The sequence below is a fragment of the Mustelus asterias genome, chromosome 12 (genome assembly GCF_964213995.1).
Source record: "Mustelus asterias chromosome 12, sMusAst1.hap1.1, whole genome shotgun sequence".
NCBI classification, from domain to species: Eukaryota; Metazoa; Chordata; class Chondrichthyes; order Carcharhiniformes; family Triakidae; genus Mustelus; species Mustelus asterias.
In genome coordinates, this window is record NC_135812.1 from 33,096,441 (window position 1) to 33,121,215 (window position 24,775).

General features: G+C 42.0%; 2 protein-coding genes across 2 annotated transcripts in view; one reads left to right on the plus strand and one right to left on the minus strand.

The window, feature by feature from the left end:
* tyw1 (tRNA-yW synthesizing protein 1 homolog (S. cerevisiae)) overlaps positions 1 to 11,783 on the minus strand; it is a 152,030-nt gene extending 140,247 nt beyond the window's left edge. Inside the window, exons 1-5 of the mRNA XM_078225004.1 lie at positions 11,586 to 11,783; positions 9,649 to 9,788; positions 6,056 to 6,190; positions 3,637 to 3,738; positions 671 to 865 (exon numbers count right to left, since the gene is read on the minus strand). Of these exons, the coding sequence (XP_078081130.1) occupies positions 671 to 865; positions 3,637 to 3,738; positions 6,056 to 6,190; positions 9,649 to 9,788; positions 11,586 to 11,655 (642 nt within the window). The 5' untranslated portion in view covers positions 11,656 to 11,783. The remainder of the gene's footprint in view (positions 1 to 670; positions 866 to 3,636; positions 3,739 to 6,055; positions 6,191 to 9,648; positions 9,789 to 11,585) is intronic.
* Positions 11,784 to 15,860: 4,077 nt separating this feature from the next.
* On the plus strand, positions 15,861 to 23,099 carry sbds (SBDS ribosome maturation factor). Its single transcript, XM_078225005.1, has 5 exons — positions 15,861 to 16,309; positions 17,032 to 17,161; positions 19,083 to 19,283; positions 20,586 to 20,750; positions 22,714 to 23,099. The coding sequence occupies exons 1-5, from the start codon at positions 16,182 to 16,184 to the stop codon at positions 22,840 to 22,842; spliced, it is 753 nt and encodes a 250-aa protein (XP_078081131.1). The 5' UTR covers positions 15,861 to 16,181; the 3' UTR covers positions 22,843 to 23,099.
* Positions 23,100 to 24,775: the final 1,676 nt, after the last annotated feature.

Sequence of the window (24,775 nt, forward strand, 5' to 3'; positions counted from 1 at the left end):
GGAAGGATGACAAGTTAGCTCCCCTAAAAGGCATGAGTGAACCAGTTCGGTTTTCACAACAATCTGACAGCTTCATGGTTACTTTTACTGGTCTTAGCTCAATTTTTAAAAATAATCCAAATTCATTGTATTTCACGGTGAGATTTCAACTCCCATTCCCACATAACTTACTTATAACAGATTAAAATATATTGTATTGTAACATAAATGAGTATAACCAAGGGAAATCAACTCGAAGCAGAAATGTAGTAACAGGCGTCCATTAGGATGGTTGCAATCTTACTACTGTATTACTGGCAGCTTTGTACCCAACCCCTAGAGGCAGTAGCAATGTATCCTGCACCAATCTGTTTTAACAAAATTAAAATAACATTCTTTTTTTAAAAAGAAAATTGCACACTCTTACAAAGGTTTGCAACCTAAATCACAGTTATATAAAATCTACAGCACAGAAACGGGCCATGCTGTTCAGCTGGGCTATGCTGAAGATTAAGCTTTACATGAACCTCCTCCCACCCTTCTATCAGCCATTGGCATTGGTCAAATTGCAATAAAAATCTCAGAAGGCAGTTGATTCTTATCACACTATAGTTTATGTGTTCTGTACACATTTTTAAAGATCGCAGCCATACGGCAGAACAGTGATTTATTACGAAGACAATATACTTACGGTGTTGTAATGATTTACATAAACAGAGTCGCCCAAGCCAAATACTGCGTATCTCAAACCTTTGAGGTACGTTTTGCCATATCTAAAGTCATGTGTTGCATCTTCCAACCATTTACAAAACCAGGCTGCACTTTTGTTTGGTTGTCCATCGGTGTAAGTGGAAACCATGAATACACAGATAGTTTTACTGCATACCTGCACAAATCATAAAGCACATTTTTTCAATAAGCAGATAAATTATAAAATATATTTCTGTGGTACTCTCTCAGCCCATCCATCATTCTCCCTAATCTATCATCCATTAATTAACTTTATTAAATCATTCAGAATTAGGGTCTCTAGAGGTTACTATGCAAGACCAGATTGTGGGAAATATTGCAAATAATTTCAGCTATCTGGACTTTTATTTCAAATTACATCTCAGAAAAGTAGAAAGCTTTTTTTAAAAATTAGCCATAGATAATTAGAATTTACAATGTTCCTTGTCACTAGAACATAACTGCAAACGTATTTAATTAAATGAATCAATTTGTTTGATACAGCCAGAATTCAGATTTGATGTTAGTGAATAGCAATAGTCATAAATGTTACTAAGTACTCAATGCAACTGCACAGAAGAGACAATGGTCAGCAAGCAGGTACACATCATTTTAGGGCCATCGCAGTAAAAGGGGAGTTAGAAGAGATTACAAGCAGGGCTAAAGCTGATGATGAGTGTAATATACAGTTAATACGCTAAATAATTTCCAATAATTCATTAGCCAAGACAAGTTCTTTTAAATTTAAAAATAGTTTTAAAATTAGGGATGAGGATTTTTTTTCTTTCGGTCAGACAGCTGTGCAGCTTTGGAACTCTGCCTCAGAAGGTAGGTGGTACAGGGTCAAAGAATCCCTATAGTACAGAAAGAGGCCATTCAGCCAATCGGACCTGCACCGACGACAATCTCAGTGAGGCCCCATCCCCATAACCCTGCGTATTTACACTGCTAATCTCCCTCAAGGGGCAATAATCATGGCCAACCAACCAATCTGCACATCTTTGGACTGTGGGCAGAAGCCAGAGCATCCAGAGGAAACCCTCGCAGACACGGGGAGAATGTGCAAATTCCACACAGTTACCGGAGGCCAGAAGTGAACCCGGGTTCCTGGTGCTGTGAGTGCTAACCACTGTGCCACCGCGCTGCCTCAATGAATATTTTTAAGGCGAAGGTAGATGTAATATTGTTAGGCAAAGGAATCAAGAGTTTTGGGGGTAAATGGGAATGTGGAATTCAAACACACAAACAGATCGATTATGATCTTATTGAATAGCAGAGCAGGGTCAAGGAGCCGAATGGCCTACTTCTGCTATTTGATTTGATTTATTATTGTCACATGCATCAGTATACAGTGAAAAGTATTGTTTCTTGCGCACTATACAGACAAAGCATACTGTACACAGAGAAGAATAGGAGAAGTGGAGAATTTAGTGGTAGTCATAGCTAAGGTGTGGAGAAAGATCAACTTAATGCATATTTGTATGTTTATATGATAAAAGCAACATGCAATCTCTCAACCCCAGGAACAACAAACAACATTTTTAACAATGTGTACAAGATTCAAATCATAAACAGATCTTAAAAAAACTCATGTTAAAAAAAAGGCCCAGGGATAAATTGTATTTTTGGTTTTACCCTCAGGTTCAGCATCTATGACCACTCCCTTAGACAAGTTCTCGCTCTCTATAGCCCATGGTATGCTGAGTGCTTCAAACCTGTTCTTCAACCTTTCATCCTAAAAGTGGTGATGTCACTCCAACTTGAAAACTTTTCTAGCAAAACAACAATTGCACTCTGAACCAAGTGAATTTCTGTTCACTCCACAATTAGATTGCAGCTCTAAGGAGATAGAACTGCACCTTAGCAGAATACATTTACACTTCACAGTAAAACGGTGGCACAGCGGTTAGCACTGCTGCCTCACAGCTCCAGGGACCCAGGTTCGATTCCCAGCTTGGGTCACTGTCTGTGTGGAGTTTGTACATTCTCCTTGTGTCTGTGTGGGTTTCCTCCAGATGCTCTGGTTTCCTCCCACAGTCTGAAAGACGTGCTGGTTAGGTGCATCGGCCATGCTAAATTCTCCTTTAGTGTACCCGAACAGATGCTGGAGTGTGGCGACGAGGGGATTTTCATAGTAACTTCATTGCAGTGTTAATGTAAGCATACTTGTGACTAATAAATAAAAAAATAAAATATTTTTGTGTGGGAAATAGACTGGCACAATGGATTAAAGAAGCCTTCCATCTTTGGAAACTGGGTTCAAATCCAGCCCTGACTGATATGATGAAAGTCTTTTAAAATAAAATGAGTGGTGGCAGTCTCAATAAAATTCCTAAAGCAAAATAATTTATCTTCATTTCGAATTAATTATGTATATCACTCAGATGGGCACAGGATGGCAGGGGTAGAAAATGAAAACAAAAAAAGTGTCCTACTGATGGAACAGCGAGACTGGGGCCTGCTGCCGACATTGGGAATCTGATACATATAGAAACCCATCACCCTGATGACCAAACGTGCCTTTGCGTGAAATAGGAAATCACCCAATTTACCCTACGCACGATGGCACAATGGTTAGCATTGCTGCAGGAACCCAGATTTCATTCCAGCCTCAAGTCAGTGTGTGGAATCTGTGCATCCTCCCAGTGTCTGCGCGAGTTTTCTCCGGGTACTCCAAAGATGTGCGGGTTAGGCTGATTGGCCGTGCTAAATTGCCTCTTAGTGTCAGGGTAAATTAGCTGGGCAAGTACATGGGGTTACGGGGATAAGGCCTGGGTGGGATTGTTGTCAGTGCAGACTTGATGGGCCGAACGGCCTCCTTCTGCACAGGAAGGATTCTGTGATTCAATGCAATAATTAAGGTGTTAGTTACATTTTACCACGGCTCTAAGTAACAGTATAGAAATTAAGCAATATAAAATAACAAACCTCATCTACCAGGTTTTCATCTGGATCATATACCATCAGATCAACAACTTCTACAGGTAATCCAAGTTTTTGTACAGCATCTGCTAGGCTTGTGGCAAATCTCTGGAATATAAGATTTTTTTTGGAAAAAAGCTCTTAGAAAATCAAAATTTAAAAGACATGCTTTGCAAAGGTTCTGTCTGGCACTAGTATCAGCATTCCACATTGTGCCCATAGCAACCTCAATTAAAATTCAAATCACAGACTTGCGAGTGAGCAGTGTCATCTAATATCCAGCCCCCACCCTTTCCAATGTGTCTGACTAAATGAAAACTAAGAGTATCTAAACCAAATAACTGAGAAAGCCACATTTGGAATTTCTGTTTGTCAAAGACAGGGTGCACATGCTCCCCTTAAGGGCTACACCATACAGGAAAAATTAATTACACAATGCATTTAGCATAGAGAGATAGCCAAGATGCTTCAACATTGGAATGAGATACAATCAGAAAAGGGGGCATGATTAGAAACAAGGTTTGAGAAGGTTTTTGAAAATGGGGACTATGGCAAATGGATTTAGAAAGAGAATTTCAAACAGCAAGACATAATGGTTGAAAACTTTGCCACAGGTGGTGGAGAAAAAGGAGGTGTTGCACAATTACCCATTTTCACCAGACTGATTCCTGGGATGGCAGGATCGTCATACGAGGACTGGGCCGCTATTCACTGGAATTTGGAAGAATGAGAGGGGATCTAATTGAAACATATAAATTTCTGACAGGGTTGGACAGACTGGATGCAGGGATGTTGATTCCTCCAGGGGACGGGGGCGCGTGCCCAGAACAAGGAGTCTCAGGATATGGGGTAGGCAATTTAGGACTAAGATGAGGAGAAACGTCTTCACTCAGAGGTGGTGAACATGTGAAATCTATACTACAGAAGGCTATGGAGGCCAAAGTCACCAAATATATTTAAGGAGAAACTGGATAGATTTCGAGGCTCTAATGATATCAAGAGGTAAGGGAAGAGTGCAGAGAGGATTACGAGAGGATCAGCTATGATCTTAAACTCCTGCTCTTATTTTCTCATGTTTCCTGCACTTATGTTCACCCTTTCCCTTCCTTCCCAGAACCACAATGGGATCCCCCTGGCGTGTAGTTCATGAGGTCTCTCCTCTTGGCTGAAGTGACTGGCTCCATTTTGGTTCTATAACCAGTCAGCATTCCTCATTTTTCTCCATGCTGCTACTGTACACTTTTGGCAACTCAAACAAAGGTGTCTACCTGCATATGCTCATATATTGCTAGAATATAATCAGCTAAAAATGTGCAACTGACAAACATATTGCATTGAGCATTCCAAAATTTACCTGGTCCAGTGGTGTCCAATTTCTCACCCAAATCCTGATAATTCACCCTTTGAGCTCCAATCATCAAATCCGATTACATCTCACATTTCACTTGTTTGTCCTACCTGAGCTTTGAAGCATAGAAATGGACTGCTTCACCACCTCTGAGTGAAGTTTCTCCTCATCTTAATCCTAAATTGCCTACCCCATATCCTGAGATTCCTTGCTCTGCTCCCTCGGAGGAATCAACATCCCTGAATCCAGTCTGTCCAACCCTGTCAGAATTTTATATGTTTCAATTAGATCCCCTCTCATTCTTCCAAATTCCAGTGAATAAAAGATAAATCCTAAATCAGAATACCCAAGTTCATCAAAGCATGGATTCAAACAACCTTGAAATTTCATTATACACACCAATGTAGGCCACAAAGATATTCCTAATAATCTGCAAATTACCCCAGAAGCCAATATCCCCAGGTTTCCCGAGATTAGCAGCAGTAACCCAGCACTCAAAAGACTGGTCTATCCCTCTAGGTTGCATCAATGAGCCAGAATGGTTGATCAATCAACAGCAACATCCTGAAGAGCAATGGAGCTGATTAACTCAGATATCTGAGAAAAGTCTGTGGATGCTGGAAATTTGAAATTAAAAGACAAAATACTGGAAAGGCTCAGCAGGTCTGGTAACATATGGTGAGAGAAACAGACCTAATGGGTGGGAATTTCCGGCCCTTCCCACCAGTGGAATCTTCCAGTTCCACCGACAGGATCTCACAGTCTCGCGAAAGGTTTGGACTTCACCCAATGTTTCTTTGGAATAGACTAGGAACCATATTAATGTAGAAGCGTATTTCAACAATTCCTGATGGAAATTGCCAGAATGTTAACTGTTGCTTCCATGTTGAAGGGAAACAGAAGCCCAGGTAATGCATCATTACACCCTACCACGTGATTGGTTAACCTGCTTCCAAGCTGATTTGCCATTTGAAATAACATATTACAAAACTTTAAAACACAGTTAAACACTAAAGTGAGAAAATCTGTAGGAACTTGTTTAACGAAAGTAAAACTGTGCATTTTTAAAATTCTTACCTCAGCAGTACCAGTCTGAGAACCAAAGAAAATCTTCACCCCAGCGATGTTAACTTGTTTTTCTTCTTGGGCTAAATGCCCATTTTGAATGACTTCTTTGGCTACTTTTTGCGCAATGCTGTCCTCCTCTTTTTGCTATTCAAAATATTTTCAGTATATAGTTAATTTCCATTTAAACAAAACCTCTTCACAGGAACCAGTAAACGTCCCACAAAGATACTGTATATATAATATATAGGCAACCAACGGAAGGCATTTATACGTAAACAAAATGATGACATAGTGGTTAGCACCGCTGCCTCACAGCTCCAGGGACTCGGGTTCAATTCCAGCCTTGGATACCAGTGTGTGTGTGGAGTTCTCCCCATATCTGCATGAGTTTCCTCCGTGTGCTCCAGTTTCCTCTCACACTCTAAAGATGTGCAGGTTAGGTGGATTGGCCATGATAAATTTCCCCTTAGTGTCCCAAGATGTATAGCTTAGGTGGATTATGGTAAATGCATGGGGTTACCTGGATAGGGTGGGGGTGAGGGCCTGGGTAAGATACCCTGTCCGAGAGTCAGTGCAACCTCGATGGGCTGAATGGCCTCCTTCTGCACTGTAGGGATTCTATGATTTTGTGATAAACAAAACAACTTGATATTCTTAAGAAATTCAGAAAAACAAGGAAGTAGTACATAGAACAGTACAGCACAGAACAGGCCCTTCGGCCCACGATGTTGTGCCGAGCTTTATCTGAAACCAAGATCAAGCTATCCCACTCCCTATCATCCTGGTGTGCTCCATGTGCCTATCCAATAACCGCTTAAATGTTCCTAAAGTGTCTGACTCCACTATCACTGCAGGCAGTCCATTCCACACCCCAACCACTCTCTGCGTAAAGAACCTACCTCTGATATCCTTCCTATATCTCCCACCATGAACCCTATAGTTATGCCCCCTTGTAATAGCTCCATCCACCCGAGGAAATAGTCTTTGAACGTTCACTCTATCTATCCCCTTCATCATTTTATAAACCTCTATTAAGTCTCCCCTCAGCCTCCTCCGCTCCAGAGAGAACAGCCCCAGCTCCCTCAACCTTTCCTCATAAGACCTACCCTCCAAACCAGGCAGCATCCTGGTAAATCTCCTCTGCACTCTTTCCAGCGCTTCCAAATCCTTCTTATAGTGAGGTGACCAGAACTGCACACAATATTCCAAATGTGGTCTCACCAAGGTCCTGTACAGTTACAACATAACCTCACGGCTCTTAAACTCCAACCCCCTGTTAATAAAAGCTAACACACTATAGGCCTTCTTCACAGCTCTATCCACTTGAGTGGCAACCTTTAGAGATCTGTGGATATGGACCCCAAGATCTCTCTGTTCCTCCACAGTCTTCAGAACCCTACCTTTGACCCTGTAATCCACATTTAAATTAGTCCTACCAAAATGAATCACCTCACATTTATCAGGGTTAAACTCCATTTGCCATTTTTCAGCCCAGCTTTGCATCCTATCTATGTCTCTTTGCAGCCTACAACAGCTCTCCACCTCATCCACTACTCCACCAATCTTGGTGTCATCAGCAAATTTACTGATCCACCCTTCAGCCCCCTCCTCTAAGTCATTAATAAAAAATCACAAAGAGCAGAGGACCAAGCACTGATCCCTGTGGCACTCCGCTAGCAACCTGCCTCCAGTCCGAAAAATTTCCATCCACCACCACCCTCTGTCTTCGATCAGATACAGTAAGAAGTCTCACAACACCAAGTTAAAGTCCAACAGGTTTATTTGGTAGCAAATACCATAAGCTTTCGGAGCGCTGCCCCTTCGTCAGATGGAGTGAAAATCTGTTCTCCAACAGTGCACAGAGACACAACATCAAGTTACAGAATAATAATTAGAATGCAAATCTCTACAGCCAGCCAGGTCTTAAAGGTACAGATAATGTGGGTGGAGGGAACATTAAACACAGGTTACAGAGATGTGTATTGTCTCCAGACAGAACAGCTAGTAAGATTCTGCAAGATCAGGAGGCAAGCTGTGGGGGTTACTGATAATGTGACATAAATCCAACATCCCGGTTTAGGCCGTCCTCATGTGTGCGGAACTTGGCTATCAGATAGCCAGTTACCTATCCAATCGGCCAACTTTCCCTCTATCCCACACCTCCTTACTTTCATCATAAGCCGACCATGGGGCACCTTATCAAACGCCTTACTAAAATCCATGTATATGACATCAACTGCCCTTCCTTCATCAACACACTTAGTTACCTCCTCAAAAAATTCAATCAAATTTGTGAGGCACGACTTGCCCTTCACGAATCCGTGCTGACTATCCCAGATTAATCCGCATCTTTCTAAATGGTCGTAAATCCCATCCCTAAGGACCTTTTCCATCAATTTACCAACCACCAAGGAAAGACTAACCGGTCTATAATTACCAGGGTCATTTCTATTCCCTTTCTTAAACAGAGGAACAACATTCGCCACTCTCCAGTCCTCTGGCACCATCCCCGTGGACAGTGAGGACCCAAAGATCAAAGCCAAAGGCTCTGCAATCTCATCCCTTGCCTCCCAAAGAATCCTAGGATATATTTCATCAGGCCCAGGGGACTTATCGACCTTCAGTTTATTCAAAACTGCCAGTACATCCTCCCTCCGAACATCTATTTCCTCCAGCCTATTAGCCTGTAACACCTTCTCTTCCTCAAAAACATGGCCCCTCTCCTTGGTGAACACTGAAGAAAAGTATTCATTCATCACCTCGCCTATCTCTACTGACTCCATACACAAGTTCCCACTACTGTCCTTGACCGGCCCTAACCTCACCCTGGTCATTCTTTTATTCCTCACATAAAAGTAAAAAGCCTTGGGGTTTTCCTTGATCCGACCCGCCAAGGACTTCTCATGTCCCCTCCTAGCTCTCCTAAGCCCCTTTTTCAGCTAATTCCTTGCTAATTTGTAACCCTCAATCGAGCCATCTGAACCTTGTTTCCTCATCCCTACATAAGCTTCCCTCTTCCTTTTCACAAGACATTCCACCTCTTTCGTGAACCATGGTTCCCTCACTCGGCCATTTCCTCCCTGCCTGACAGGGACATATCTATCAAGGACACCCAGTATTTGTTCCTTGAAAAAGTTCCACTTTTCATTAGTGCCTTTCCCTGACAGTTTCTGTTCCCATCTTATGCCCCCTAATTCTTGCCTAACCTCATCATAATTACCTCTCCCCCAATTGTAAACCTTGCCCTGCCGTACGGCCCTATCCCTCTCCATTGCAATAGTAGTCCGCGATATCTATTTTCAAAATAATTAACTGATATAAATATACTCTAAAGGCTTTGTCATTTAACAATAAGCTATTTACATATTGATCCTTTTATTTTTTCATGGTTTAAGTCTCATTCAAGAGATGATCTTCACTCTGATTTTCTCTTAGCTCACACACTGCCATCCCAACCAGTCAAAATGTTAAATCCTTCTCTTAGAAACTCACATAACTGAGAGCTTATGTTTAAGTAAGAGTGGTAGACAGAAACCCACGTTTCAATATTTTATTGCCTCCATTACAGATCATGTAGATGCAGAGGTCTGTAGATTTATTACCTTGTTGTGATTTTTACTTAAGAACTCAACAGCTGCCCAAACTCCTAAGGCAACAACAATGGTCGAATAGACGTAGTGTCTAATATGCCACAATGACAGTGCATAATTCTGCAAGGAGTGCCAGGTATCAAAGACATGAACTAGAAAAGAAAATAAACTTCGGTAAATTTCAGTTCATTCGAAACTTTGACACATGAAAAACTAAAGTGCAGGAATCAATCACCGGTGAGCTCACTAACCAACATGGGTTCCAAATTAAAATTTGCAACCTTGCTCTTAAATACAGCTTTAGCCTCACCTCTACCCCTCTCTGAAACCTCCCCCCAGTGCAGTACTGAGAAATTGCTATCTTTCAGATTAGGCGTTAAACTAAGGCTATATCTCTTCTCTCAAGTGGACATAAAAACCTTAAATGTCAAAAGGCCTCTCCAATATTCTAACATTTATCCCTCTAACAAAGATTATCTGGTCATTATTTCATTGTTTACATATCACAGATCTCTTCATCCAGAGGGTGGTGAATGTGTGAAATTCGCTACCACCGAATGTAGTTGAGGCCAAAATGTTGTCCGATTTCAAGAAGAAATTAGATATAGCTCTTGGGGCTAAAAGAATCAAGGGATATGGGAGGAAGGGGGAATCAGGATATTGAATTATATTGAATGATCAATTTAAATGGCGGAGCAGGCTCAAACGGCCGAATGGCCGACTCCTGCTTCTAGTTTCTGTATATGTATAGGCTATTAGGTTTCCATACAATGGTGACTGCATTTCAAAATGTATTTCATTGTCTGTAAAGCCCTTTGCAACATATTGATGTGCTGTAACAAAGCAGATTCATTATTTATTTTTCCTTCTGTATATGATCAAACTCTCTGGAATTCCTCCCTGTAACCTCCCCAGGTTCTGTCTCCCTCTCCTTTAACATCCTTTTTAAAACTCTGGCCAGGAATGTAGTCACCATTCCTAATCCTGGCATCCATTCTTCTGACAACATATGAGGCATCTCTAGCATGAAAACATGCTAGATTAATACAAGTTGTTACTGAAGGCCAAGTGAATGTACATCTCACTGAAGTAGAGAAAATATTAAACAGGTAAAGGTAAAGTTGCCATAGTCCCAGATGACCATAGGCTACTCACCCCTTTGAGGGGGGAGAGCTCATTGGCAGTGATTTAACCTGAGGATCACCACATCTTAGGCAAGGTTGAGAATTCAGGGCCTTCATGAATAAATAGTATAGGAAAGGTAAACATTGAACATCACCACAAGAGCAAGTGGGGAAAGGGTGTAGTTTCACAGTGGTGAGGGACAGGACTATATCAGAGGAATTGCTTCACAAACAGTAATCAACAGTTGGCTTCCAAGAAGTGCAGAGGGAGAAGAATTATTCAAGTGGATTGAATAATAAGGGATCCTGTTTGAGTAATTGAACTTATTTATTGAAATAAGACAGCACAGTGGTTAGCACTGCTGCCTCACAGCGCCAGGGACCAGAGTTCAATTCCTGGCTTGGGTCACTGTCTGTGAGGAGTCTGCACATTTTCCCCGTGTCTGCGTGGGTTTCCTCCGGGTGCTCTGATTTCCTCCCACAGTCTGAAACGTGTGCTGGTTAGGTGCATTGGCCATGATAAATTCTCCCTCAGTGTACCCCAACAAGCGCCAAAGTGTGGCGATTAGGGGATTTTCACAGTAACTTCATTGTAGTGTTAATGTCAGCCTACTTGTGACACTAATAAACTTTAAAGATATTCCTCCTGCAATCTTTTTAAACAACACTAAGGGGCGAGATACTGCGGATCCAGGGAGAATGCTGAAGAAGAAAGTAAGAGAGAGAAATCGGTCCAGGGAGGAGCAATGTTTTGGAAATAATAGTAAACATGCGGCCTCGCACCCGGAGAGGGAGAAAATCCACCTGGAGAAGCTACGGCCTCACCTTCATCGCGCTCATCACAGCAGCCCGGCCGGCAAAGACACAGCAAAACTAGGCTGACAAACTCCCGCATGGCTGCAACCCCCAGGGCAAAGAATCCCGGCCGACAGCTACTCAGAAACCGTCAGGAAAGCTGCAGAACGGGAATTTAAATCCTCACCCTCCCTACACACAGGGCGCCGCCATTACACCCGCACGGCATGCTGGGAGCCTGCCAACAACAACTTACACTTCAGCACAACTCCACTGGATTAGCTGTCAAACTCCACAACAGCAACACAACTCCACTGGATTAGCTGTCAAACTCCACAACAGCAACACAACTCCACTGGATTAGCTGTCAAACTCCACAACAGCAATACAACTCCACTGGATTAGCTGTCAAACTCCTCAATTTCAACACAGCTCCACTGGATTAGCTGTCAAACTCCACAACAGCAACACAACTCCACTGGATTATCTATCAAACTCCTCAACTTCAACACAACTCCACTGGATTAGCTGTCAAACTCCTCAACCTCAACACAACTCCACTGGATTAGCTGTCAAACTGCACAACAGCAACACAACTCCACTGGATTATCTATCAAACTCTCAACTTCAACACAATTCCACTGGATTAGCTGTCAAACTCCACAACCTCAACACAACTCCACTGGATTATCTATCAAACTCCACAACAGCAACACAACTCCACTGGATTAGCTGTCAAACTCCTAAATTTCAACACAACTCCACTGGATTAGCTGTCAAACTCCACAACAGCAACACAACTCCACTGGATTAGCTGTCAAACTCCACAACAGCAACACAACTCCACTGGATTATCTATCAAACTCCACAATTTCAACACAACTCCACTGGATTATCTATCAAACTCTCAACTTCAACACAATTCCACTGGATTAGCTGTCAGGCTCCACAACAGTAACATAATTCCACTGGATTATCTATCAAACTCCTCAACAGCAACACAACTCCACTGGATTAGATGTCAAACTCTTCAACTTCAACACAATTCCAGTGGATCAGCTATCAAACTCCTCAGTTTCAACACAACTCCACTGGAGTATCTATCAAACTCCACAACAGCAACACAACTCCACTGGAGTATCTATCAAACTCCTCAACTTCAACACAACTCCACTGGAATATCTATAAAACTCCTCAACTGCAACACAACTCCACTGGATTAGCTGTCAAACTCCTCAACTTCAAAACAACTCCAGTGGGTCAGCTATCAAACTCCTCAACTTCAACACAATTCCACTGGATTATCTATCAAACTCCTCAGCTTCATCCCAACTCCAATAACAAATAGAAATATATTAAGATAAGATATACAGTTGAGAAAACTACTCAAAAGCACAATCCAAAAATGTGTTTTTCAGGAGGCCTTTAAAGGCTGGGAGAGAAGTGTTAAGAGTACCAGACGGTTGTACCAAGCACCAAGATGTTTTCATAGAATCCCTACAGTGCAGAAGGAGGCCATTCGGCCCATCAAGTCTGCACCAACTCTCCGAAAGAGCATCCCACCCAGGTCCTATCCCTATAACCCCACATATTTACCCCACTAATCCCCTAACCTACACATCTTGGGACACTAAGGGGCAATTCAGATGTGGTGTATAGATAATCAGAACCAAAGTGCTAATCTACCGGATGTAGTATAGAGCTATCACAGAATCGCGTAAAACCAAATTCTCTAAGAACATAGAGGATTCTTTAGACCCCAGGAGTTTTGTCAATCACTTCATTTATCCTATTTGAAGCATAACCACAATAATTAAAATGAGCTGTGTATATTGTGAAATGATGATAATTGGTCAGAAGTGAGGGTGTGTTACCTTATTCAGTATGTTAATATGGCAGGAGAAAGATAGTTGAAGGTGTCGGCAAGAATTCCTTCCTTATGCAACAAGTAGGGAAGTAATGGATTTAATCAGTAATAGTACTCCTGAGATGATATCCAATTTCCATGTGGGACCTGCAGAATTTCACTGCACAGATACTTGGCCCACCACTGTCAGAAAGAAAGAACTATTCATGCTGTCCTATTTTCCATACATTTTTTAAATTTCAGATATGTATGATGGAGCCTATTTCTCTACTGATTATGGTAGGAACATTCCAACCCTCAGTTCATATCAATAGTCATTGTATCATCATATTTAATTTGGTTGAGAAAATTATTGCTGCAAACAACTTGCTGTACCTGCTGTAAGAATGGGTTCAATTGTCAGGTAGGAAGAGAGGTTTCAAAAATGGAGATTGGGGTGTGCCTTTTGATGGAATAAGTTATAAAGAAGAAAAATAAAGTTATTTACATCAATGGTCAGAAAGTAGCCTAAAAAATAAATATTTCACAAAGTACAGAACTGTTATGATGGCCTTGGGGGATTCGTTGAATATGAAATCTCCTATACAGCAAGTGGAGGCTCACCCAATAGGTAGGAGCAGCGGGGAGTTTAAAAACAGCTGACTCGACTCAGGCCAGCACTCGATAGACTTGGGACTGATAAAGCTTATTTACTTATTAGTCACAAGTAAGCTTACATTAACAATGCAATAATATTACTGTGAAAATCCCCGAGTCACCACACTCCAGCGCATATTCGGGTACACTGAGGGAGAATTTAGCATGGTCGATGCACCTAACCAGCACGTCTTTCGGATTGTGGGAGGAAACCGGTGAACACGGAGGAAACCCGCACAGACACAGGGAGAACATGCAGACTCCGCACAGACTGTGACCCAAGCCAGGAATCGAACTCAGGACCTTGGCACTGTGAGGCAGCAGTGCTAGGCATTGTGAGGCAGTAGTGTTAACCACTGTGCCATCCAATCTGCATTCTGTAGCCGTTGAAAGGCATTCAGATATCGCTGTAAATGAAAGGGTGATTGGTGATGAAAGGCTGGCCTTGGTAAGATTATTACAAAACCATTGGCAGGATTGCACCTGTAAGTATCTGATACAGCCAGAGTTAACTAAAGCCACAATTGAATGCCAAAAATGCATTAGAAAAAAACTGATCAGGTGACATTCCCATGGTGAATTTTCATAAATTTTGTTAGTGGCCAGAAAAGCCACAAAACCTTTGAAAGATTTAGCATGGTAGTCAAGGACTGAGGAGTAGGATATGGCTGAAATGCAAATATATATTTTGTATTCATTTTCACTATTGAAGACAAGAGCAACAACCAATTCCAGCTCCACTGCCCCTCAATCCCTCCAATGAACTCCCCATTCTTCGGACTGTACTCCTTAATTTCCCTCATCTTTCACCTCATTATTGACGATCATGCCTTCTGCCACCTACATTCCATTTGGAGAATTATTTTCCTAAACCTCTCTGCCTCTCCAATGCTCCTTTCTCTTTCAAGACCTTCCTTAAAATTTAACTTCTTGGCTATGTTTTTACTCATTTTTCTTAATCTGCCTTACATTGACTCAATGTCCATTTCCTCATGACTTAGTGATGTTTTTGAGACATTTATTTCTCCCTTACCTGGACACTGACCGTCTCGCCCCATCACCAACTCCCCACCACTCTGGACACTGACCAACACCCCACCCTGTAAACATGGACATTGAAGTCCTTTCATGGCGAAATCTGTCAAAACCCATCATAGAAACCCTACAGTACAGAAAGAGGCCATTCGGCCCATCGAGTCTGCACCGACCACAATCCCACCCAGGCCCTACCCCCATATCCCTACATATTTTACCCGCTAATCCACGCATCCCAGGACACTAAGGGGCAATTTTAGCATGGCCAATCAACCTAACCCGCACATCTTTGGACTGTGGGAGGAAACCGGAGCACCCGGAGGAAACCCACGCAGACACGAGGAGAATATGCAAACTCCACACAGACAGTGACCCAAGCCGGGAATCGAACCCAGGTCCCTGGAGTTGTGAAGCAGCAGTGCTAACCACTGTGCTACCGTGCCGTGACCACCCTATCCCCTAAACTTGGACACTGACAATCTGTTATTCCCTAAACATAGATGCTGACCACCCGAATCCCCCTAAAACCCAGATACTGATACCCCTCATCAATAAGCCTGGATGACCCCGCCCTGACCCACTGCCAATAATCTGGGCACTACCCTCGCCCACATAAACCTGGGCACTGACCCCACCCCATAAACCTGGGCACAGACCCCACCCCAAACCTGGGCACTGACCCCACACCATAAACCTGGGCACTGACTCCACCCCAAGCCTGGGCACTGACCCCTCCCCCCAGGCTATGTCCCCGCCCCCCAGGCTATGTCCCGGCCCCATGATGTAACAATGTGCTGCAGGGTAACCTTTCCCCCGGACAGCTTGGTGCTGACAGGGAGCTCCTGTTTCCCCCGGGCTGGAGACACTGTGGCGCTGACAGTGAGTCGGAGCAGTGCGCAGTGGAACGGCAGGGCCGGGCGCTGAGAGCGGGAACCGCAGCGAGTGGAGCTCCCGGACACTAATCCAGGCCGGGGCCCGGGGAGAGTGAACCAGGCCGAGGGCCCGGGGAGAGTGAGCCAGGCCCGGTCGAGGAGCCGAGGCGGGAGTGGGGATTCGGGCCGGTGTGTTGGGATCAGCTGCCGGCCACAATGTCCATCTTCACTCCCACTAACCAGATCCGCCTGACCAATGTGGCGATTGTCCGCATGAAGAGAGCCGGCAAACGCTTCGAGATCGCCTGTTACAAGAACAAGGTGATGAGCTGGAGGAGCGGAGCGTGAGTAAAGTTTATTTATTCATGTCACAAGTAGGCTTACATTAACTCTGCAATGAAGTTACTGTGAAAATCCCTCAGTCGCCACACTCCAGCGCCTGTTCGGGTACACTGAGGGAGAATTTAGCACAGCCAATGTACCTAACCAGCACGTCTTTCGGACTGTGGGAGGAAACCGGAGCACCCGGAGGAAACCCACGCAGACATGGGGAGAACGTGCAACTCCGCACAGACAGTGACCCGAGCTGGGAATCGAACCCAGGTCCCTGGCGCAGCAGTGCTAATCACTGTGCCAGTCTGATTTCTGCCCATGGGATTCAGAGTTTATCTTGTCACAGGACTAAATCAAATCCTTTGCAGCATATTGTATTATTGTGGAGGTGATTCTCATTTTGTTGTAACCCAACATAAGGGATATTCAATCCTTTGATTTAGAAAGTCACAGGGAAGGAGATAGCAATCTCTGTCACTGGTGCATGATAAAGCAGCATTTTATATCGGATTTTGTCTACCTGCAGTTTGATTTCTAATTGGGCTTGTCCAGTCACCTAACTTACATTCTACATCTGGGGAAAGATTAGGGTATAGGGTGATAGAAAGCATTTTAAGTAACCTTGCCATGTTGGCTATTCGGAGAGAGAGAAGTTTGTGTTATTTATAAAGTGTGTTTTTAATTCTCAACATTTCTTCTCTCTTTCTCATCATTATCTTTGATGTATTTTCAGTGAAAAGGATCTTGATGAAGTTCTTCAAACTCACACCGTCTTTACAAATGTGTCAAAAGGACAGGTGGCAAAGAAAGAAGATTGCATTGCAGCATTTCAGACAGATGACCTGACTGAAATATGTAAACAGGTCAGTTTTGAGAAACAACAACAAATAGAGTTGTCAGTGTGGTGAACCATTGTTGGTTACCACCAGGAGTGCTGATGGTTTGGCCAGCACTATGAGTCTGTAGATATGTTACTGTTGGGGTTAGGGTTGGGCTGTTCTACCTGGTAATATAGTCCTATGGTACACTCCAGTTGGCTCCGCCTTCCGGGAGAGGTATAAAGGTCACTGCTCTGCCTGGTGACCCTTTAGTCTGGGATTGTATATAGTAGCTCCGTTATTGTTGGTAATAAAAGCCTTTATTTCCCGGGTACATCCAGCCTCCCGTGTGATTTATCGCGCATCAGTCAGGTAACCTGTCTATTTAAATATTCAACAGAAGCCCAACTTCTGAATTCATTTGTTCATAGGTCTTTAAATTGACAATGAATATATCAATGAGGTGTGACATTACTTGCAGTAAAATTAAAAAATATGCATTTTTACTCTTCCATGGGATGTAAGCATTGTTGGCAAGAGCAGCATTTATTGTCCATCCCTAATTGCTTCTTACAGTCTGTGGTACTGTTGGCCTGGGAAGTGAAAGTTGGAATTTATCAATCGCAAACCTTTGAGTCTGTAAATAATTTTAATGGAGAATTGGAAAGTTTCTTGAGAAAGAAGGTTCTTAGAAATAAGTGATAATCATTAAATATAAAATTATTTTATATCTATAAATTAATCCATATCCATTTTTAAAATCTAAAGATGCACAGCAAGTTACCATGCATCATTTATTGGAATTTAGTGGCATTGCAGAGTAGGATGAGGTGTGAGGCAGAGGTGTGTAGCAGTGCTTTTGCACCGACATGCCCCTGAGGTTTGCTAGCATGGGACTGTAGCACTGAGGTTACGAGTGTTAAGGTTTGGCAATATTGAAATGAAAATCTAGAGTTTGGCATAACCAAGTGTTGAAATATAAACAGAAAATGCTGGAAAAGCTCAGCAGGTCCAGCAACATCTGTAGCGAGCGAGAAAGAGAGTTTAACGTCTTGAGTCCATGTGACTCCTCTTCAGCTCTGGAGGACACAGGTAGAACTTGCAATCAGAGTACCGTAAGTTTATGAATGGCTAACCTTTCGGACACTGCCTCGTCAAGCATCTTTCTTTCAAAGGTGAGTCCTAAAGTATATTCTTTCCAGATTAAAAAAGATTACAAAATGGTTTACATTATCAAATTATTCTGCAAATAGTAATAATTACTTAACTCAATCTTGGCTTCTTGCATATGAGTAATTTGTTTTATTTTTCTCTGCTTTCCATATAGGAACAGTGTTGTACATTTTTGATTGGCATATTGATTTGAAATGAATAGAAGTGATCCACTTTAATTTACTTTGGCACACTTAAAAAAACGAAAGCATATTGGCTGCATTATTTCAGAAATAGCAAAACATTGATGCCATGTTGTGCAGTTGTATTGCATTAACAGCATAAATATATGTTGAATCAAGGAATATTCCAGACTCTGCCATTCCCAAACTGCTCCTAACCAATAACATCGAAGAATCAGTAATAGTGGAGGCAGTGACATTAGAGCAACATCTAGGGACCTGGGTTCAAATTCTGCCACAGAAGATGATGAAACCATTGTCAATGGTTGTAAAAATCCATCTGGTTCACTAATGCCCTTTAGAGAATGAAATCTGCTTTCCTTACCTGACCTAGATGTGACTCCAGACCTACGGCAAGGCTGTTGACTACTAAATGACATGGAAGGCAGTTAGGGATGAATAATAAATGTGGCCCAGCCAGCGGTGCTCGTGCCATAAAAAATTTTTTTAAAAAGTTGGTGAAAGTAATTAAATCAGTCTTCAAAACAATCAAGATTGTGTCAGCTCAGTGGATGAGTTCTTTTTTGTATCAAAATTAAACTTCAAATACATCTAAATGTTTTCTTTTACAGATTCTGGCAAAGGGTGAATTGCAAGTATCTGACAAGGAGCGGCATGCACAGCTCGAACAGATGTTCAGAGATATAGCAACTATAGTAGTAGAGAAGTGTGTCAACCCTGAAACTAAGAGACCTTACACTGTAAACTTGATTGAGCGAGCCATGAAAGACATCCACTACTCTGTGAAGGCCAACAAGAGTACAAAGCAGCAGGTAGATTTACATTGGATATTGACTAGGAAAAAATGGTGCTTGCTTATACTGTATTATGGTTCTCAGTAAAGCACTGAAGTGGTTGCCTGCTTCAGAAGGCAGATTGATTTCCGCTCTATATATAATGTGCAATATCTAGCAATGTGAGCTTTATTATACATGATTAGACTAGTTTAGAAATCATAGAAACCCTACAGTGCAGAAACAGGCCATTCGGCCCATCAAGTCTGCACCGACCACAATCCCACCCAGGCCCTACTCCCATATCCCTACACATATTACCCGCTAATCCCGCTAACCTACACATTTCAGGACACTAAGGGGCAATTTTAGCATGGCCAATCAACCTAACCTGCACATCTTTGGACTGCGGGAGGAAACCGGAGCACCCGGAGGAAACCCACGCAGACACGAGGAGAATGTGCAAACTCCACACAGACACAGTTTACTTTTATATTTGTTTAATTTTGCTGCAGCATCTTCTGAACTTTGCTATTTCATACCATCTTACTGCTTTTTGATTGGATTCTCGCGTTTTATATTAAAACCTTTCATTGAGGAACTTTTGTAAGTGCCTCACAATTTTAAATTAGATTTTGGAAAGAGCCACTTGATTCAATTGGTCGCACTCTTGCTTCTTAAAGCTATGCTGTTCAAGCCCTATTACAAACTTCTTTTGATCATTCTTGGGATTTGGGCATGGCTGGCATTTATTGCCCATTCCGCTTTTGCCGTGACATAGTAGTGGTCAGTTGCATTATTCAATGTAAGCATGAAATGTAGGTTTATGGTTCAGTACAAAACTGAGGGAGTACAGCATTGTTGGAGGCCCTGATGAAATATTCAACAAGACCATCTGCCTGCACAGTTGCATGCTGCTATTTTAAGTTCTGATTAGCTTTCTTACCAACATGCATCTTTCAACCACCACCACCACAGATAATCTGGTCATTTATTCACTCGCTATTTGCAGGACTCTGCATCAGTCAATTAGCTGCCCAGTTTGAAAGATTTTGCTTTTTGAAAGAACAATCCACTGGTTAACCAAATGCATAAATTAAGGCAGGAGATCCAATAGATAGCAGTCAAATATGCACAAGTTATTTTTTAGATTGACGTACCAACTTTTAAGTATCACTATTATACTGTATTAAACTGTAATTGAAACAAATGTAATTGTTTTCAATTGCTTTGTATATGGTTTCCTCTCAAATGCATTGATATTATCACAAATTCTATCCAATAAAATGGTCCAGTGTGCAAATTAGAAATAATGTATTTTTAATTCTTCCATAAACAAAGGCACTCGAAGTCATAAGATTGTTGAAGGAGAGTATGAAGATTGAGCGTGCTCACATGAGACTCCGCCTCAGGCTCCCAGCAAAGGATGGAAAGCGTCTTAAGGAAAAGCTGAAGCCACTGATTAAAGTGATGGAAAGTGAAGAATTTGCTGAGGATTTGGATATTGTAAGTTCACATTCTTTGAGTGGCTGCTTTTATAGAAAAATGGACAATTTTATGTCCAAAGATTGGTAAAAATGTTATCGTCGCATAATAAAAATTGAATTTGATTTATCCAGCCATTATAGATCAATGGACCTAAATATTACAGAAAGCGTTTAACTAAACACTGGTAAAATCTTAACGCTGTTCATTAAAAACAAAAATTGACTCAGCAATCACTATAAACAGTGGCCCTGATCATAATATTTGGGAGCCTGATTCCAGTAGATCAAAGCCTGCACGTGAATAAAGGGAAGATTAAAAAATTTGCAGTTGAAGCCACACAGAGCATAAGATCTCTATTTAATGCCTTGAGTGAGCAGATCTCAGTTGGGGCATTAACTAGGGTCCTCACTGCTCTGGGCTGGCAAGTAGAAAATTTATGTTCCGAAGAAGAGTCATGTTGGAAACGTCTCCATAGATAAGCCAGACCTGCTGAGTTTTTCTGCACTTTGTTTTCATTCCAGATTTTCTGCATCTGCAATATTTGGCTTTTATAGCATATAAGAGGGGAGGTCTTGTGGCACAGTGATAGCATCCCAATCTCTGGGCCAGAAGCTCTGGGTTCAAGTCTCACTTCAGGATTTGATGGCCATGGAGATGCATCCATAACTTGGCCGAAGAGGTTGATTATCAATCTATGAATCCTTCCAATATGGCTGACGTCAGGCAGTAAGGGCAGAGGGTTTCCTGGTCAGCCATACTGCAGAAGACAACAGCAAACCCAACATAATCATGGACTAATTCAATGGGAGTCCATGGTCTCCAATGCCGTCATAGGGCATTGTATCTGAGGGAGGGAGTACATAAGAAAGTCACTCTTGATTAAGAGCAGAAGAACTAGGAGCAGGAGTAGGCCATCTGCCCCTTGAGCCTGCTCCGCCATTCAATAAGATCATGGCTGATTTTTTTGTGGACTCAGCTCCTTTACTGTTCAAAAATGTATCTATCCGTGCCTTAAAAACGTTCAATGAGGTAGCCTCAACTACTTCACTGGGCAGGGAATTCCACAGACTCACAACCCTTTGTGTAAAGAAGTTCTTCCTCTACTCAGTCCTAAGTCTGCTTCCCCTTATTTTGAGGCCATGCCCCCTTGTTCTAGTTTCACCCACCAGTGGAAACAGCCTCCCTGCTCCTACCTTATCTATTCCCTTCATAATTTTATGTTTCTATAAGATCTCCCCTCATTCTTCTGAATTCCAATGAGTATAGTCCCAGTCTCCTCGGTCTCTCCTCATAATCCAACTGTCTCAACTCCTAGTGATTGATACATTTCCTCCTAGCAAGGGCCATAAATAAACAGAGTGGGTGTTAAGTGATAACACATTGGGCTTATCTGGGTTCCCCCCTCCTGGGCCTGCCATCATTCACTGTATAGGCTCACATGGGCTAAGGGGAAAATTTTGTAAGAAAATAACAAATAAAAGTCATAGAAGGGACCATTTTAGGGATAAACATCTTTCATGCTTGAAAGATGTTAAGGAGTTAGGGATGGAGAGGAGTAGATAGGCTCAGCTGGGTGGGCAGGGAAGAAAGAGAGACAGAATTAAATGTTTATGCATACCATGTATAGATACATCAGATTGATCTTGGTTGAGAGTGAGGGGCCATAAAATATCAGGTTGGAGAGGGTTCAAGGTCTAAATATTATTCTCAAAGAACGAAGCTGGATATCAGAGTGAACTACTTTAAATAGAAGATTATTAAAATTTGGAATGCTTTACCACAAGGACGTACTGAGGCAGAACATAATTTAAAACAGATATTGAATTAGTATTGGAAAAGGATTTTAAGAACAACGGTTTTAATGTTGATAAATTTCCAGTTGAAAAGCTGGCACATACATGATGGGCTGAATAGTTTTCTGTTTTGCTGTAACTTGTTATTTCTACATCAGTGATTTACATTATTTCCGGTTTTACTTTAGGTGTGTTTGATTGATCCTGGCTGCTTCAGAGAAATTGATGAACTAATCCGACGTGAAACAAAGGGAAAAGCTTCCCTGGAAGTTCTCAGCTTAAAGGAGGTGGAAGAAGGAGATGAGAAGCTTGAATAAGTGCATGAGAGCTCTGATCTTCCAAAATCAATAAACTACTTAAGCCGCACAACCATGTTAAGTTTTCTTAAAACTACACTTGTACCAATTAGTATGAGGCGACCATGTCATCTTCAGTGGGAGCTTACAATGAATGAATGAAATGGCAATTATAATTTTTAATCCTTAACCACTTTAATTGGTATTCTCCCAAAGTGTATTCTGATTGAGTTTTTCTTTTTCTTATAAATGTATTTAATTAAAATATATATATATTGCACCTGTGAGCTTGTTTTTTTTACTTGTGCATACAAATGACAGTAGTAGAATGGCGATAAATTAGCCTGCTTTGTCCTGCATAGTATTGAGCTTGAGTGTAGTTGAAGCTGCACTTGTACAGGCAAGTAGCAAATATTACATCACATTTGATTTGTGCCTTGTAGGTGCTGGAAAGGCTTTGGGGAGTGAGGGAGTCACATGCTGCAGAACACACAGCCTCTGACCTGCTCTTGTAGCCACAGCTTGTATGTAATTGATCCAGTACAATTTCTTGTCAGTGGTGACCCTCAGGACATTGATGATGAGGAATTTAATGATGATAATGCCATCGAATCTCAAGGGAAGATGGCTTGACACTTGTATGACACAAATGTTACTTGTTACTCAAGCCTAAGCCTGGATGTTGCCCATGTCCTCTTGTGTCCAAATTTTCACTCAGAAATTGCAAATGGAACCAAATATTGCAAACATATAAGTTAGGAGCAGGTGTCGGCCGTTTGATCTTGATCTACCATTCAGTATTATCATGGTTGATCTGAGAGTAACTTCAACCCCACATTCTTGCCTGTCCCCAAGAGCCTTTCACCCCCTTGTTGATCAAGAATCTATCTAGCTCTGCCTTAAAAGTATTCAAAGACTCTGCTTCCACTGCCTTTTCAGGAAGAGAGTTCCGATACGATGCTCTGAGAGAAAATATTTCTCCTCACCACTGTCTTAAATGAACGATCCTTTATTTTTAAATTGTGACCTCTAATTCTGAGTTCTCCACCAGAGGAAATATCCTCTCCACATCCACCCTATCAAGACACCTCAGGAACTGAAAGGTTTTGATCAGGTTGTCTCTTACTCTTCTAAACTAGTGGATAGGAACCTAACCTTTCCTCGTATGACAACCCACCCATTCCTGGCATTAGTCTAGGAAACATCTGAATTACAAATGCATTTACATCCTTCCTTAACTAAGGAGACCAATACTGTACACAGTACCCTAGATGTGATCTCAACAGTGCAGTGAGCAACTGATGAATAACTTCCCTACTTTAGTAATCAATTCCCCTCAATAAATGATAACATTCTATTAGCTTTCATAATTTCTTGCTGCACCTGCATACTAGCCTTTTGTGATTCATGTTTTGGGATACCCAGATATTTCTGCATCCCAGAGCTCTGCAATCTCTTGCCATTTGGATAATAAGTTTCTTTTTCTGCCAAAATGGACAATTTCACATATTCCATTGGCAAGATAGTTACCCACTCACTGTTTCAGTTTATCTATTAGTGTTATAAGTAGGCTTACTGCAATGAAGTTACTGTGAAAATCCCCTAGTCGCCACACTCCAGCGCCTGTTCGGGTACACTGAGGGAGAATTTAGCATAGCCAATGCATCTAACCAGCAAGTCTTTCAGACTGTGGGAGGAAACCCACGCAGATACGGGGAGAACATGCAGACTTTGTGCGGACAGTGACCCAAGACGGGAATCGAACCTGGGTCCCTGGAGCTGTGAGAAAGCAGTGCTAACCACCATGCCGATCTGTAGCCTTAAATCCTCTTCATAATTTACTTTTACCTATCTTTGTGTCATCAGCAAATTTAGCAATCTAAATTTGGCTTTAGTGCCATCAGCCAAGTCATTTATATCAATTTTTATTTGATTTTTTATTATCACATGGGTA